Here is a 13,143-nt window from a genome sequence, read left to right as displayed (position 1 = left end):
CAATATGATCCCAATCGAAGTGAATTTATTATAACATTAAATTATTACTCAGCTCTTTTCCATCCAAACACAAATAATCAAAGAGGCAAGAAGTGTTTAAAATTAAAAACAGTAGTGACAATGGGTCAGGATCCAAGGAGGAGCTCATTGGACTTCACTCAATTGTGGAACTGATCGATAGGCTGAGGAATGTAACTCTGGGGGGACAAAGGAGCTGTTTGTCCCCCGAGAGAATCAGACTTCCTCCGTACCATGGAGCAGATACATCAATCTGTCCTGTGGTGTGAACAAGGTCTCATATTTCTTGAAATATTTTACTATCGATAGTGTAAATTGGTTTGTGATTGTTTTGGCTTCTGTTAACAATATTAAATACTTTTGATTTTGACCTGGACCTGCTGACTCCTGCCCTACTTGCTGATGGAACAAAGAGTGCAAAGAGGGGGGGGGGGGGGGTTCAGATATGTAAAAAAATACATATCTGAAAAACTTTACTTTTGTGTCGTGTGACGCATTGAAGCTTTCTTGGGGAAAAAAAACAGTTGGAATCAAAAGTATGGTGAGTTTGTTTCAGCTCGAGAAGAATTCAAAGCTTCACCATAAGAATACTCACACAGTATCATGTAATACTCCTTTGAAAACCTCCATAAGTATCTACAGGCAAGGTTAAGCATTGCTAATGAAGGCCAATTTTGGATGCTTGATACACTTGAAGCAGCATTGCTTGCTAACAAGTACCCTTGTTGTCCAAGTGGCTCTTGAAGAACTCCTGGACTCTTTCCCACAGGTCCAGCTGAGCCTCAGAGTGAGCCTTTGGCTCCCCACCAAACATCACCTCGGTCCCAACCGCTCCATGAAACCCAGACGGACAATGAGGCATGTGAGGGACTTCCAAAAAGTGTCCGGCTTTAGGGTACGTTACCACCTGAAAATGCTCTTTGCCGTGATTTCTCAGCGTTGCAGCGGCCTGCTTGGCAAAAAAAACACTGTTCCAGTTGTGGTCGTCTTCAGAAACAGCAAACAGGAAGTGGCAGCTGGCACGTTCAATTGGAAACAGTGAGGCCCTGTTCTTTTCCAAGGAGGGGTCAGATAAGCCATCGCGTACATATAAAAGTCCAGAGTCTGTGATTCTGATATTCTTCATGACAGGGGGAAGCGGAGAGATAACGGTGTCTTTGTAGTGTAAAGGAATCACTGTATTTGCAATGCAGCTATTAATACAGACGGTCGCTGAGATCCCAGAGAGGAATGAAGACATGGACATCGCCAAACCACCGCTGTGGGAAATTGACATGATACCAATCCCAGGACCTTTGACCTGCACAGAAAGGTATTGGGTTGATAATCGTGTTGAAAATATTGTATCCCTGCTAATGTGTCCTATTTCATAAGACCAGTAAATAACAACCATGCTTCAGTTATATGTGAAACCAGAGCACAAACAAACTAATGATCATTTTCATTACTTATAAATCTCAATTAATCAATTAGTTGTTTTATCAAAATAAAAAGACCAAAATTTAAACAAATCGAGTTTAGTATCACAAAAGATTAACAAATTGTCATAATGAGAAGCTGGAATTAAATAATCAGTTATAATTTCCTGTCTACTCAATCATCAACTAATTGTCATAGCTCTAGAAATATCTCTGTGTCATCAGAAAGTATCCAGTAGATGGCAACATTGACACAGTTAAGTAAAATATGGTCCTATGTATCTAATACATTCTACCTATATGTTATTAATTAGACACATTTTTCTCAATAAATACAAAACAACATTTGCATCACAAAGCAAAGATAAACTGAACATTCAAATATTATAAACGTGATTATCTTTACTGTTTCAATCGTCAACACTAACCTCTGGCTGTTTCCTCAGATATGTTACAGCCTCTTCAAAGTACTCCAGATCCAACTTTTTAGGTTTTTTTGGTAAATCCTCGTAGCCCATGTAGGCCAGTGCCAGGACAACGAAACCTTTATTTGCCAGGAGGCTGGCTCTGGGCTCAGTAAGACGTCCCCCAAATATGTACATATCCACTATTCCTGGGAATGGACCCTTTCCTGGAGAAAAGAAAAAAAGAAATAAAAAGGGAGAGGTAAAGTTAAGAACACCGACACGTCTCCTACCTCTCAGCTATCATCTACAGTACACAACTAACCCGGTGGTACGAAGAGGACTCCCCGTATTCTTCCCTCTTGCACAGGTACTCTCTTCATCCCCTCTGTCATGTACCCTCTCTCGTTGGTTTCAGAGGCTAAGACCTCACCCGTCTCTGCACTCAGTGCTTCTATCTCCACCACGGTGGGGCTGAGCACATTCTTCTTCAGGAGTTTACTGTGTGGAGTTTCCGGCGCCATGGCCCAAAACAAACCCATGGGCTCCACTCCGGTGTAACTTCCTCCCAGAGAGGGCTGGCGGTAGACATCCACCAGGCCGGCTTCATCTGCTTTGTACAGGGCAGAAGCCTTGAAAATCACCCCTCTGTCGTCAACCAGCTTGGATCTCAATTGAACTTGTTTGTGAGGAGCGAGTCCCTCCACTTTTACCTGCACCAGTTTATCAAAGAGACAGCGAACGCTGGGGAGAATTTTCAGGCGGATCTGTGAGTAAGCCATTTCAGCTCTTCGAAATGGGAACAGTGACTCACTGTAATGGCCTGAATAGCCCTGAAGCCTTTATTCTAGTCTTGTTGGTGCATCTATGTTGTCACTGCATCTGTCAAAGCAATAAAGAATGAAATGAATGTCACAGCTTTCACATAAAATACACCTCTGTGTGCCTCAGCTCTGTCAAATATCACCTCATCCATTAAACATATTCATAACAAACATAGTATCAAGATAGTGTAACTGAGAAACATGGCTGTGTAGATTTTCACAAAATTGTCTTCAAATTGAAATATTTGAACATTTATTTGATGTTGCACAGTGATATTCTGTGTATGCAAATTAATGTATTCTTTTATACAAAGCTTTTTATTTTTCTACCTTAACTGTTGGGACCCAAAATGTGTATTTCTATTTAGCTGCAAGATAGAGCACTGAACACATTGTTTGGTTTAGGGACAGTGTACTTCTCTATGAATGAATGGATTTGTGAGTCACCCAGGAAGAAATTCGGGTTTAAAATCAGTAAAATCACGGAAACACGACAAACTTCTGACGTTATAAACAACACGCTATGGCCTGTAATTGACCACGTGATGGAGTTGTCTCTGTAAATGACCGAACTGAGAAATGCTCTGAGGGTCTTTAGTTGATGAAGATTTCATTCAGGGACACCGTAGTGTCCAACTGGGTAAGAGGTCAAAACAACACAACTCTCCAAATGTAAAAAGAACCTGCGACGAGTAGCAACCAAAACATGAAAGCTAGCTTCAGCGTTACATGATGGATAGTAAATACCTATCGATATATATATGTGTGTATATGTATATAAATGACTGAAAAACATGATGTTACCTGTACAACTATGAAGCAGTTAGTAAACGGAAGAAATTTAAACGACGATGAAAAGGAAGGCAACTGGGCGCAACCACTTTGCCAAATAAGGGGTAAAACGACTTTTTTGATCAGCTGCCTGTGGTGTCCGTTTGTTTGTTTAGTAAGCGCACCACTTTGTGTGTTCAGTATATGGTGAAATAGTATTTTAAAATAGTATAAAAATAACATCTAGAGAGAAATGTGTGGCAGTACGACAAGGAAAGTAGGGGTTTACCCCCCTGTGAAATGTAACCGTCCATATATTGGCCAGTTGACACTAATGGAACGCTAACGAGAGATTTTGAAGTTACAGTGTTATTATCAAAAGCAAGATAAAATAGGCTAACGATTTCATTTTGAAAAGTAATCATTATTTGCCAAATAATATGACTCATGAACCTATGTATGTGTAGGGAGATGAAGCAGCCACTAGATGTCAGCATTGGCTCAGAGTGAACAGCCTTAAAGGTTAAGACGTCCTTCCTGTACAAGACGAACATTTAATTCCGCTCTCCTGTCACAGTACAGGGTGTTGGGAGCGTGCCCTTGTGTTATCGGCATGTAAGCAGTAAAACATCAGTAGCCTACGTGGAAACTATTTACAACACATGTTCCCCCTACGGAATAGATTATCTGATTGGTTGAACCACCATTGCTGCATATATTTTCATATTAATGAGCAAAATGGAAGGACACTGGGTTCAGGAGAATCTTGTTTATCTCCAAGGTTAGACCTGTGGGTGTCTTGTCAGAGGTTCTTTGCAGGACTCAGTGACATGTCAAGGTGTTTAGCAGGAGTTTCTCTAGTTAATCATTGGTTGGCCAGTGCCAGGGATTCAAACCATCTGGGATCACGAAGAGAGAGGAATCCTTTTTAGACAAGGAGAGGAAAATAAGACAGGAGGGAATGTATAGAAACCAAGAAGGGAGCCAACTTTAAAGTAAGAGTGGAATTAATAGCAACTGTGTAGGATCAACAGAGTTGTAAACATCTCGTTTGTGCCAATTAGATGAAATGTCATGTTATGGTTTTAACTAAAAGTGATCTGTTTTGGGACATTGAGGCATTGTAGCACCTCTCAACCCTAGAATGCATCGCTTCATTTAGAGTAGCACCTCTGTAGTCATTGCATACGAATTTCCTTCCCAACAACCATTGCATGATGTGATTCACATGACTTGAGTGGACCTTTGCACCATTCGCTTAGTGCAATAACATCATAACAACTACAGAGACATATTATTTAGATCAACATTTGAAGGATAATGCGATAAATATTTAAAAGTAGAAGGACAACACATACAATTGTAAAATGCAAATTGAATAACCATACACATATAATGAATATCTTTAAAAAAAATTCAATGAACTAGATTATTTGCTAAATAATATAACTGTAGTTTCTTAAAGGCCTCTGTTACTTTTTATGTGAAGTGAAACTAAGAGCATACATTATTATTAGAATTATTAGATTATTGTATGATATGGATGAAATTATTCTCACATTAAAGCCAAATTTGTTTTATATCTTCCTAGTCAACATTGCTCTATAATAAACCTTATTTTGACATCATATCTTCCCATATTTCATGGATCCAGAAAATCAATAACACATTAAATTCTCTTTCGAACAACTACTTCATATATGTGGAAGACGTGATTGATTCAAAAATGTTCTGATCTTTTTTTGTATGACAGAGGTGTTTGCAAATACTTTATGAACTCTCTTTGGGTATAGGACTAAATAAGTCTTTTTTCTTTTGATGTTTCTTTGCAGTGACGCAACGTTTTGCAAGGTTACAGTGCAGGGTGAACTGCGGTTAGGAGGGATGAGAGATCTCACTTTCTTTCCCCTCTGAGTGAAAGTGAGATTTCCACCCACTCATTCAAGCACATTGTGTAAATATATTGCAGTAATGTATTTCATATGATGGAATATACACATACTATATAAGAACATTTAGACCACCTGTCTATTTATTCATCACCTTTTGTATTGAGAAGCTAGTCATCTAAATGTGTATTTTGTGTGTATGCACACTGTGATGATGCATTTTCTCCAGCAGCCACAGCTATAAAGAAAAAACACATGCGATGACCTAATGAAAGACAGCCAACTGAAAATATATCAGATATGAAGGCGATATTGCATTAACAGTAAGAACCTTTCAAGTGGTATAGCTAGCTATGGGTGCTTGCAGATAAGTATTTCAGACAAAGCAGAGGCAGACAAAACACATCACAGTTGTAGGATGTAGCCCAGGATACGAACACCAACGTAGAAAAAAGTAAAACACACAACTATTAATATATCCAAAGTCTATGGAATATTATTTCGTATTTTATTCATTTAATTTGTATGTCAACAGGTAAATAGGCCTACATCACACAATGAGTTCATTATTTCTACAAGAAAATGATCTACATGCACCATAATGCACAAGATATTTTCAGTTTTTATTGTTCTAAATGTTGGTGTATTTTTCTTTGTCGGGTGTCTCTTGATTCCTTTTGTCTCTCCCCCCATCTCCCCACCAAAATGCTGTGCTTTTATTTTGAAGTCGATCTGCTTGTGGTTGGCTTGACAGATTAGGATCCGCCCTTTTTAACGAGGTAGCCATGGAGACCGCGCGAGAGCGAGGCAGCTGGTAAGAGTTCTCACAGCGAGTGTTTCCGCTCACCTAAAACAAGGAGGACAAGGAACAACGGGACAGTACTCACGGAACTAGACGACGCAAATATCATATTTTTTGATATTATTCAGCCACATTTTGGTTTTTGGGTGTGTCGATGTGTACAACCGTGAATGTATCGAGTGTGAAGCCGTGAGAGGAGGTTAACCTTTACGTTGGTGAGTCTTTGCCTGTTTTTCGCAAGCTAAGCACACATAATAGGCCACTACGAGATCTCTCTTTCTCTTTCCTCCCCGTTTGTATTTGTTTATTGTACTATTAGAAACAGGGGAAATGTTCCCCACGCTACAGCAACATTTAATTATTTGTCACGGAGAAAAACGAGTTGTCAATTGTGTGTTTTATAAACTAGCGTAAGTATGTTGTTAATTAAGCTAGCCGTGGTCAGTGACAGACGTTAATAAGCTGTATTTACACGCTATAATTCGTTTATTATCGTATTCTGTTGGCTTTACTTGTTTATCGGATAACACACCCTTGCATGACAAAGTGCTCAGAGATACAATACACTCGATTAACCGGCTCTAGTAGGTAGTTCGTCCAGTCTCAGTTAACAGCTGTAGCGTTACTGTACTGTTTTTATTTATTTTACACAATGTGGACAATAATACAGAGTACAGATACGAAACGTTGTCGAACACAATAGGCTTTCTGAATTATTTATGGTGTGAGACTAGCTGAGACAAAGACCTAACAATCGTATGTGTAGCCACTTTGTTAGAATGAGTTTGCCTTGGTTTTGTCTTTGTTTTTGTCCTCGATATATGTGTGTGTGTGCGCGCGTGTAGTCCTGGCACCCCACCACACTCTTTGTTTAAATAGCTCGCTGTACAGTTGCACGTGTCGAAGCGTGTGACTCTGCTTTAGAGCTGCCATGAAGGCAGTTGACCACGTTTCATACAGTTGCAGAGAAGTATTATTGAGTTTTAAGGGCCCGCCTTGCTCAGATATAACTTAACATGTTTAATTAATCTCCCACTCCCTCGCTTGTGTCCCAACAAGAGTTTGAGTCGTTCTTGTTAGAAATGACACGCTGCAGCAAAGGGCAGGGAAGTCCAAAGGTGAACTGTTTTTCATCATCATAATGGAGAACAAAGATGACATGTACATTTCATAATAGAGGAAGGAAGGTAGGACTGCACTTCCCTTTAAGCAAATAGTTTGGTGTCCTGTGTCTAACATGGGGCCAAACCAATGTTTCGATGAAGTTGTTGTGAGAGCTGGTGGAGAAGATATGATAATGTATTTGCCACACTCTTCCCTACTTTATGGTAAGGTTTTAGTCCGTAGTGTGGTGAACTGCCTTGATATGACAGTGTTATTGCCAAAAACCAAACAATCCTGCCTGAATATTTCATCCATTACCGAGTACAAAGAAACAATTTCTCATTCGACATTCTGCATTAACTGTATTATATGATGCTCTATATCGTATAAAGCAATTTTTTTGCCATATGTCCCACCCTCCAAAGTGTTTCTTCTTTTCAACAAAATGAATCACCATTGCTGGAAAATAATTCCCCACTATTATAAAACCCACTGTCAGTGAACATTTTCCAGACAGTGGGCTGCTTTGTCGACCAGGACGGCGTTCACCGACCAAATGTAAACACTGACCAAACGGTATGTTGTTTGCACTTAAGTCAGTGATCCACTTTGTGCGTTATACCAACGCGATTTTTGATGGCAGCTTTTAGTTTAAGTGGCAATTGTAATAATTTAAGTGTGTTGATGCTTTGCTTTCATTATTTCTTGACACTTTATAATGTTTTTAAACCCTATGATATATTTAGAGGCAGCTTATTCTGCTGGGCAGTGTGAGTTCACTTGTCTCACAGCCTTATTCAAACCTAAAGATGTCTCTCACTGCAGAACTCATCAGAGCTGATTCTTCTTTAAAGTGTCAGAATCGCTCATTTGACTCGCATTGTTCCGATTGACTCTTTTTGTTCTTACACATTGTACACACTCTGGCTTTCACAGAGGAACCAGCAGATATACAATGGGCAGCTTTAATGGCTCTCAATTTAAAACTCATTGTGCGACTGCAGTGAGCTTTTTTCAAGTCCCAGTCCAGCATTCAGCGGCCTTTTTCTGTTTGACAACATAGCTTAGAGAAAACATCTTGTGAGTACAGATAAGAACACTGCGTTTGGTTTCAGTCCCATCCTCTGCTCTCCCCACCCTTTCACTGCTGTCAACATAACATGACAGTGTCTCTCTTGTTTCATCTTACTTCTCTCCTTTTTGCTTTTCTCCGTCTTTCACTCCGTTTCTGTCCCCTTCCCTTGCGGCAGTACAGAGGGATGCTTGGTCGCTGAGGGGCTTAACACTACTTGCATTTTTTCTTTTTTTTTAAACAAAGGGTCCTTTCTGTGCTGCCATGCAGAGCCCCATCTCTGGGCTCCCTCCACAGGCCCAGGCGGGCTCTAGCAGCAGCAGCAGTAGCATTCGGGTCTATCGGGTGGAAATCTCCTCCCGGCTGTTTCTTTGGCACACTGAGTGCTCTCTGTTCCCGGACACATGCCTGCGCTGCTGCTCTCCTTGGCTCCCTTTGCATTCCAGGAGCCTCGGGCAGCTGAAAAACTGCAGTAGCAGCATGCTGGCTGGCTGCTTGTCTCACTGGTGTCTGAAGTGGAAAGTTGCATAGTTTTTCCCCCAAGTGGAGGCCTAAACAGACAAAGTATTTATGCTATAAAAACCTCCAATTTCTTAATGAAATGGGCCCAAGCATGGCCTACACAACGGACAAATAGCACTGCTATTTTTAGCAATGTCATTGAGGCCAGCAACTAACAATTATTTCCATTATTGATTGATATTTTGAGTATGGTAACTTCTTCAATTTACTTGTTTATTTGACCAACAGTTAAAAACCTTAGATATTCAGTTAACAGGTCTATAAAACCGAGAAAAGGGCGAATCCAGGAAACAAGGAAGTTGCCTTGTTCTTTTGAGTAAGTGTTTGACTTTCTTGCAACATCTGTCTGAATGGGCTGACAACATGTACGTGTCATTACACGTTTTTTTAATTTTTTTTTTTAAATCAATTCTGTTGAGTCAGTTTAGATGATTTTGCTTTCTGCTTGCAGTTGTACTCATTTCAGTAGCTGCTTGAAGTTTGGTAAGATCTGTATCATATTCTGTCCACTATCCTGTTCCAGTAACACTAATATAACTGTGAGCAGTCAAACTGCAATGATGGCTCGGATGTCAGTCATTTAGAATGGATTTGCAATGCTACTGATGGCTATTTAAACACGCACCGCTTGACTGTACATACAGCAATGGCACCACAGGCTGTAAATTGTGATCAGGTAAACTGATGTTACATCTCTAGATGCAGCTTCTGACAGGAAGTGTTTGTTCACATGCTTTGACTCAAGTCTTTTTTTCCAGGAAACACAAACTGAAAGTTCAAAATAGCAACGCCGTCTTTAATGCAATCTGTCAAGCTCAACATCTTTGGCGGTGTCTGACAGGAAACCCACACAGTTGAAAGTTCTAAAGTTGACATCCATACTTGCAGTATTTTTGTGCTTTCGCTGTCAAACTGGCTGCTGTGTTATTAATCAATTAAATGCGTGAGCATACAGTCAGTGCATTAAAAGATCTGAAAAAAAATAATTCTCCAAGTTATCTTGTTCCACCTAATTGGAATGCTGTATTTTGTTGGACCTTAGCACAGAGTTAATGACTTTGTCTTTTCTCAGTCACTCTTGTGTGCAAGCAATTGGGCTAATTCTGCTTAAGTTTTCACTTTACAAACATACCGGCCGGTCAATACTTCGCCCTCGGCTCTCTCAGGAGGTCAGCCCCGTATTATAAATGCCATCCCAAGTGATTATTTACATCCCAACAAGTACCTCTAAACAAAACACGTGCCGTCTTTTGTCCTGGCTGTGACTTTTGTTTGTCCTCGATATTTATAAGACGTTCATCTGGCATATCGTCATCTGAGTTACCGCAGGGCCTCAGCAGCGGTGCTCTGATCCCATCATGGGCGAATGAGAAAAGTGTCTATGGATCAAATGGCTGGCACAGGTCCCATGCATGTGTTTTTGACTGCCTGCCCTTTGGCTCAATGCAGAGCCCAAGCTGTCCTGCCAAATGTGGCTTGCGTCACTCTCGCCCGATGGCATGGGCCACATGCAGGTATGTCTCTCTACCGTACAGCAGAGAGATGGCAGGCAGAAGGGGGCCCTGCTGTTTGTGTTTATGTCTGCCAATTTCAAGTATCTTGATCATTTAAACCTCGTGCGGGACACGCAAATGTGAAAGCACAGGTAGATAGGAAAAAAACATCACGAATGTGCACGTGTGTTTACGCTTCCTTCCCTCATCGCTGTAGTTCCGGGTCATCGGTGGCAGTGGCCACGCAGCAGATCTGCAATCAAATTCACAGCTCTCTGTAAGTGCAGCCGTGCCATTACTGTAGCCATTAGCTCAGCAGCCTTGAGTGACTGTAATGGGCCCTCTGCCCTCTCTTGAGGATATGCGGCCTGCCAGCAAGCTAGTTCCCCCGCTAACGCAACTACTGCTACCTCATCCCGATCTCTCTGTAGCAACATAATCAAGACTGTGCACCTCCAGCTCGTTTATGGAATGATGTGTAAGTCTCATTGTGTCGCCACCAATCAACCAACAAACGCTTTTTAGGAATTTTTCTTTAAGTGGTATCATACAGAGAGGTTTGATTTAACATTTACATTTGAGAATTTGACCTACTAGATAAGATACTTTTACATGTATCATTAGCTTATACAGTATGTTGGCCACATGAGTAGCTGAAGAATACAGGACATATTTCAGAAAGTAGCGCCTGATGAAGTTATCTTCATCACACTCTATTGCTTATGACAGCGTGCAACATATGGCAGCGTTGCATCACAGCCGAGCAGACGGCGGCATGGCATCTGTTTGTCATTCAACTGTAAAGTACCTTACCCTCTTTATTGAATCGCTTTAATAACTACATTTGAGGAATTCCTTGGTTATGTACATTTGTAAATGCATTAACAAATTAATAATGACCAATAAATACACTTAACACGTGTCTTTTAAAGATCTGCTAATAGGCGATGCCGCCCAAACACCAGGGAGTCCTAAAGTTTGACTTATTCAATGATGAAGCTACGGTAACCACTGTTTTATTCAGCGCTGACTCTCTCACACACTTTTAGCCTCTCTACCCTCAATGCTCCTACTACCTCATCAGCAGCAGGGATCTGTTTCCCCGTTACATCATCTACAGCAGAGCGTAATGGCTGCTTTATTTAGTTAGATCTTGTGTCGGAGCCAAGACGGTGGGATCGAGGGGAGATCAGAGGAAACTCTCCTGCTGTTGCTTTCAAAAAAGAACGCTGGAAAACTCCCGTTTGTCTGCATGTTGGTGGTTTGAATATTAGGATGCTGTTTAAAGAACTAAAGTATGAGAATAGGAAATACATTTAGAGTCATCAGGAACCCAACAGCTACCTGATGACATGCAGAGAAGGCCTTTTCTCTGTCACTCTCTCTCCCTTTAGTCTTTAAATCTCTCGCTCTACCCCCCCCCCCCCCCCGTCTCTCTGTGTTGCGTTTGGTTACATAATCCTCGCTGAATGTTGATAGTAATCCTCCCTCCCCCTCCATCCCTCCCTCTCTCTATGTGGCCTGCACAGGTTAAGCCGGAGAGGACTCTCGCTGGTCGCCAGAGGAAAAGATGTGCGATGGGATGGTAGCGTTTCAGACGAGAGCCCTGTCCTCCTCCTCTTCTTCCTCAGCCTCCTCCTCTCTAGCCCACAGGCTGGCTGCCTCCGCGCTCCTCCTCTTCACCCTGCTCCCCAATGGTCACGCATCAGGTAAGATTCAGACACACAAACACACACACACATCTTTTGTCTCTCCCCGTCTCCGCTCCCATATGATACATGTTGACTAAACCGCCATCTTCGCCCGTCTCTTGGTAATTGATTGAGGTTATTTTCCCCCCATCTTGCAGGTCAGTTAGATTAAATTGGCTTCCTTTACCCTTGGGTCTGTGAGGTTGCTCTGTGAAGCAGCTGAGAGCCCGATCCCCCCCCCTCCCCCCGTGAATCCATTCACTGCCCTAATGAGTCACAACCGCTCCTTCCACTATTGAGTGAAACAGAGAGATGATGTTGTCTGCGGTCACATTACTGTCATAAGGTTTTAATCAGCGATGACATTTAGTGTCCTCTGAGAGCTTTCACCATGGCTAGCAAGTAGTGGTGCAACGGGTCATAAAACGGTTCAGATCGGATCAGCACAAAAGAAAAAAAGGGAACAAATATAACTTTTAGCGATCCCTGATCACGTTTTTTTTTGCCAATTGCTGATCATTGATGATCCATATTGGCTGGTCTACAAGGCTCCAGACTCATTCCTGTTTTGCCACCATCCCAAAAATCATTTCAACCACTCTGAAGTCAGAGCAAACCATCAAAAATTCAAAATGTTTCATCTTATGTGTTGTGATAGCACAAATCAAATGATCAGGAAATAAAAGATTGTATTTGTGTGGATTAAAACAAATAGTGTCATCAGTAGTTTTAATGATGTATTATAAGCAGCTTAGAGCTTAGTGTAAAGCAGCTCATAATTCATCTCTAATATCTATTTATATTAATGTGAAAACATCTCCTCCAAACAACTGGATGCATTCAAGTTTCTCAGCAACACTACATTTTACGATATTGTATGTGAACACATCATGATAATGTTATAATTTACCTTCGCCCAATACTCATTTTCACTGAACAGAGCCTGAACGCATCATAATGTAACCGAGCGGAGCCTTCCTTCGTTGGCATTAGTGGTGCTGCCATTGTTGACCAGCTCTCCTCCTGTTGATTTAAACACAGATTGGTTCTTTTACAACGTAACATTATCAGAGATCGGTTCACATATCACGGGGGGGGGGATCCGTCCGTTACACCACTACTAGCAAGCTTTGTT

General features: G+C 41.2%; 2 protein-coding genes across 2 annotated transcripts in view; one reads left to right on the top strand and one right to left on the bottom strand.

The window, feature by feature from the left end:
• Positions 1 to 2: 2 nt before the first annotated feature.
• Positions 3 to 3,523, bottom strand: acot20 (acyl-CoA thioesterase 20). Its single transcript, XM_068708210.1, has 4 exons — positions 3,469 to 3,523; positions 2,166 to 2,722; positions 1,865 to 2,067; positions 3 to 1,318 (listed from the first exon to the last, which is right to left on the bottom strand). The coding sequence occupies exons 2-4, from the start codon at positions 2,620 to 2,622 to the stop codon at positions 728 to 730; spliced, it is 1,251 nt and encodes a 416-aa protein (XP_068564311.1). The 5' UTR covers positions 2,623 to 2,722; positions 3,469 to 3,523; the 3' UTR covers positions 3 to 727.
• A 2,597-nt stretch (positions 3,524 to 6,120) lies between these two features.
• Positions 6,121 to 13,143, top strand: part of susd6 (sushi domain containing 6) — a 30,474-nt gene continuing 23,451 nt past the window's right edge. The window contains exons 1-2 of the mRNA XM_068708412.1: positions 6,121 to 6,341; positions 11,847 to 12,026. Coding sequence (XP_068564513.1) covers positions 11,888 to 12,026 — 139 coding nt within the window. The 5' untranslated portion in view covers positions 6,121 to 6,341; positions 11,847 to 11,887. The remainder of the gene's footprint in view (positions 6,342 to 11,846; positions 12,027 to 13,143) is intronic.

The sequence above is a fragment of the Cebidichthys violaceus genome, unplaced genomic scaffold (assembly GCF_023349555.1).
Source record: "Cebidichthys violaceus isolate CVI_PGR_0920_01 unplaced genomic scaffold, fCebVio1.0.p SCAF_14, whole genome shotgun sequence".
NCBI lineage: Eukaryota > Metazoa > Chordata > Actinopteri > Perciformes > Stichaeidae > Cebidichthys > Cebidichthys violaceus.
This window is presented reverse-complemented; position numbering and strand designations above follow the sequence as displayed.

What these genes read in the sequence shown, in the direction of transcription:
- acot20 (XM_068708210.1), bottom strand. Translation starts at nt 2,622, where the DNA reads ATGGCTTACTCACAGATCCGCCTGAAAATTCTCCCCAGCGTTCGCTGT. An exon ending in AGTCCTCTTCGTACCACCGG is followed by an intron (nt 2,068 to 2,165) that starts GTTAGTTGTGTA and finishes TCTTTTCTCCAG; the next exon opens with GAAAGGGTCCATTCCCAGGA. An exon ending in ATCTGAGGAAACAGCCAGAG is followed by an intron (nt 1,319 to 1,864) that starts GTTAGTGTTGAC and finishes CTTTCTGTGCAG; the next exon opens with GTCAAAGGTCCTGGGATTGG.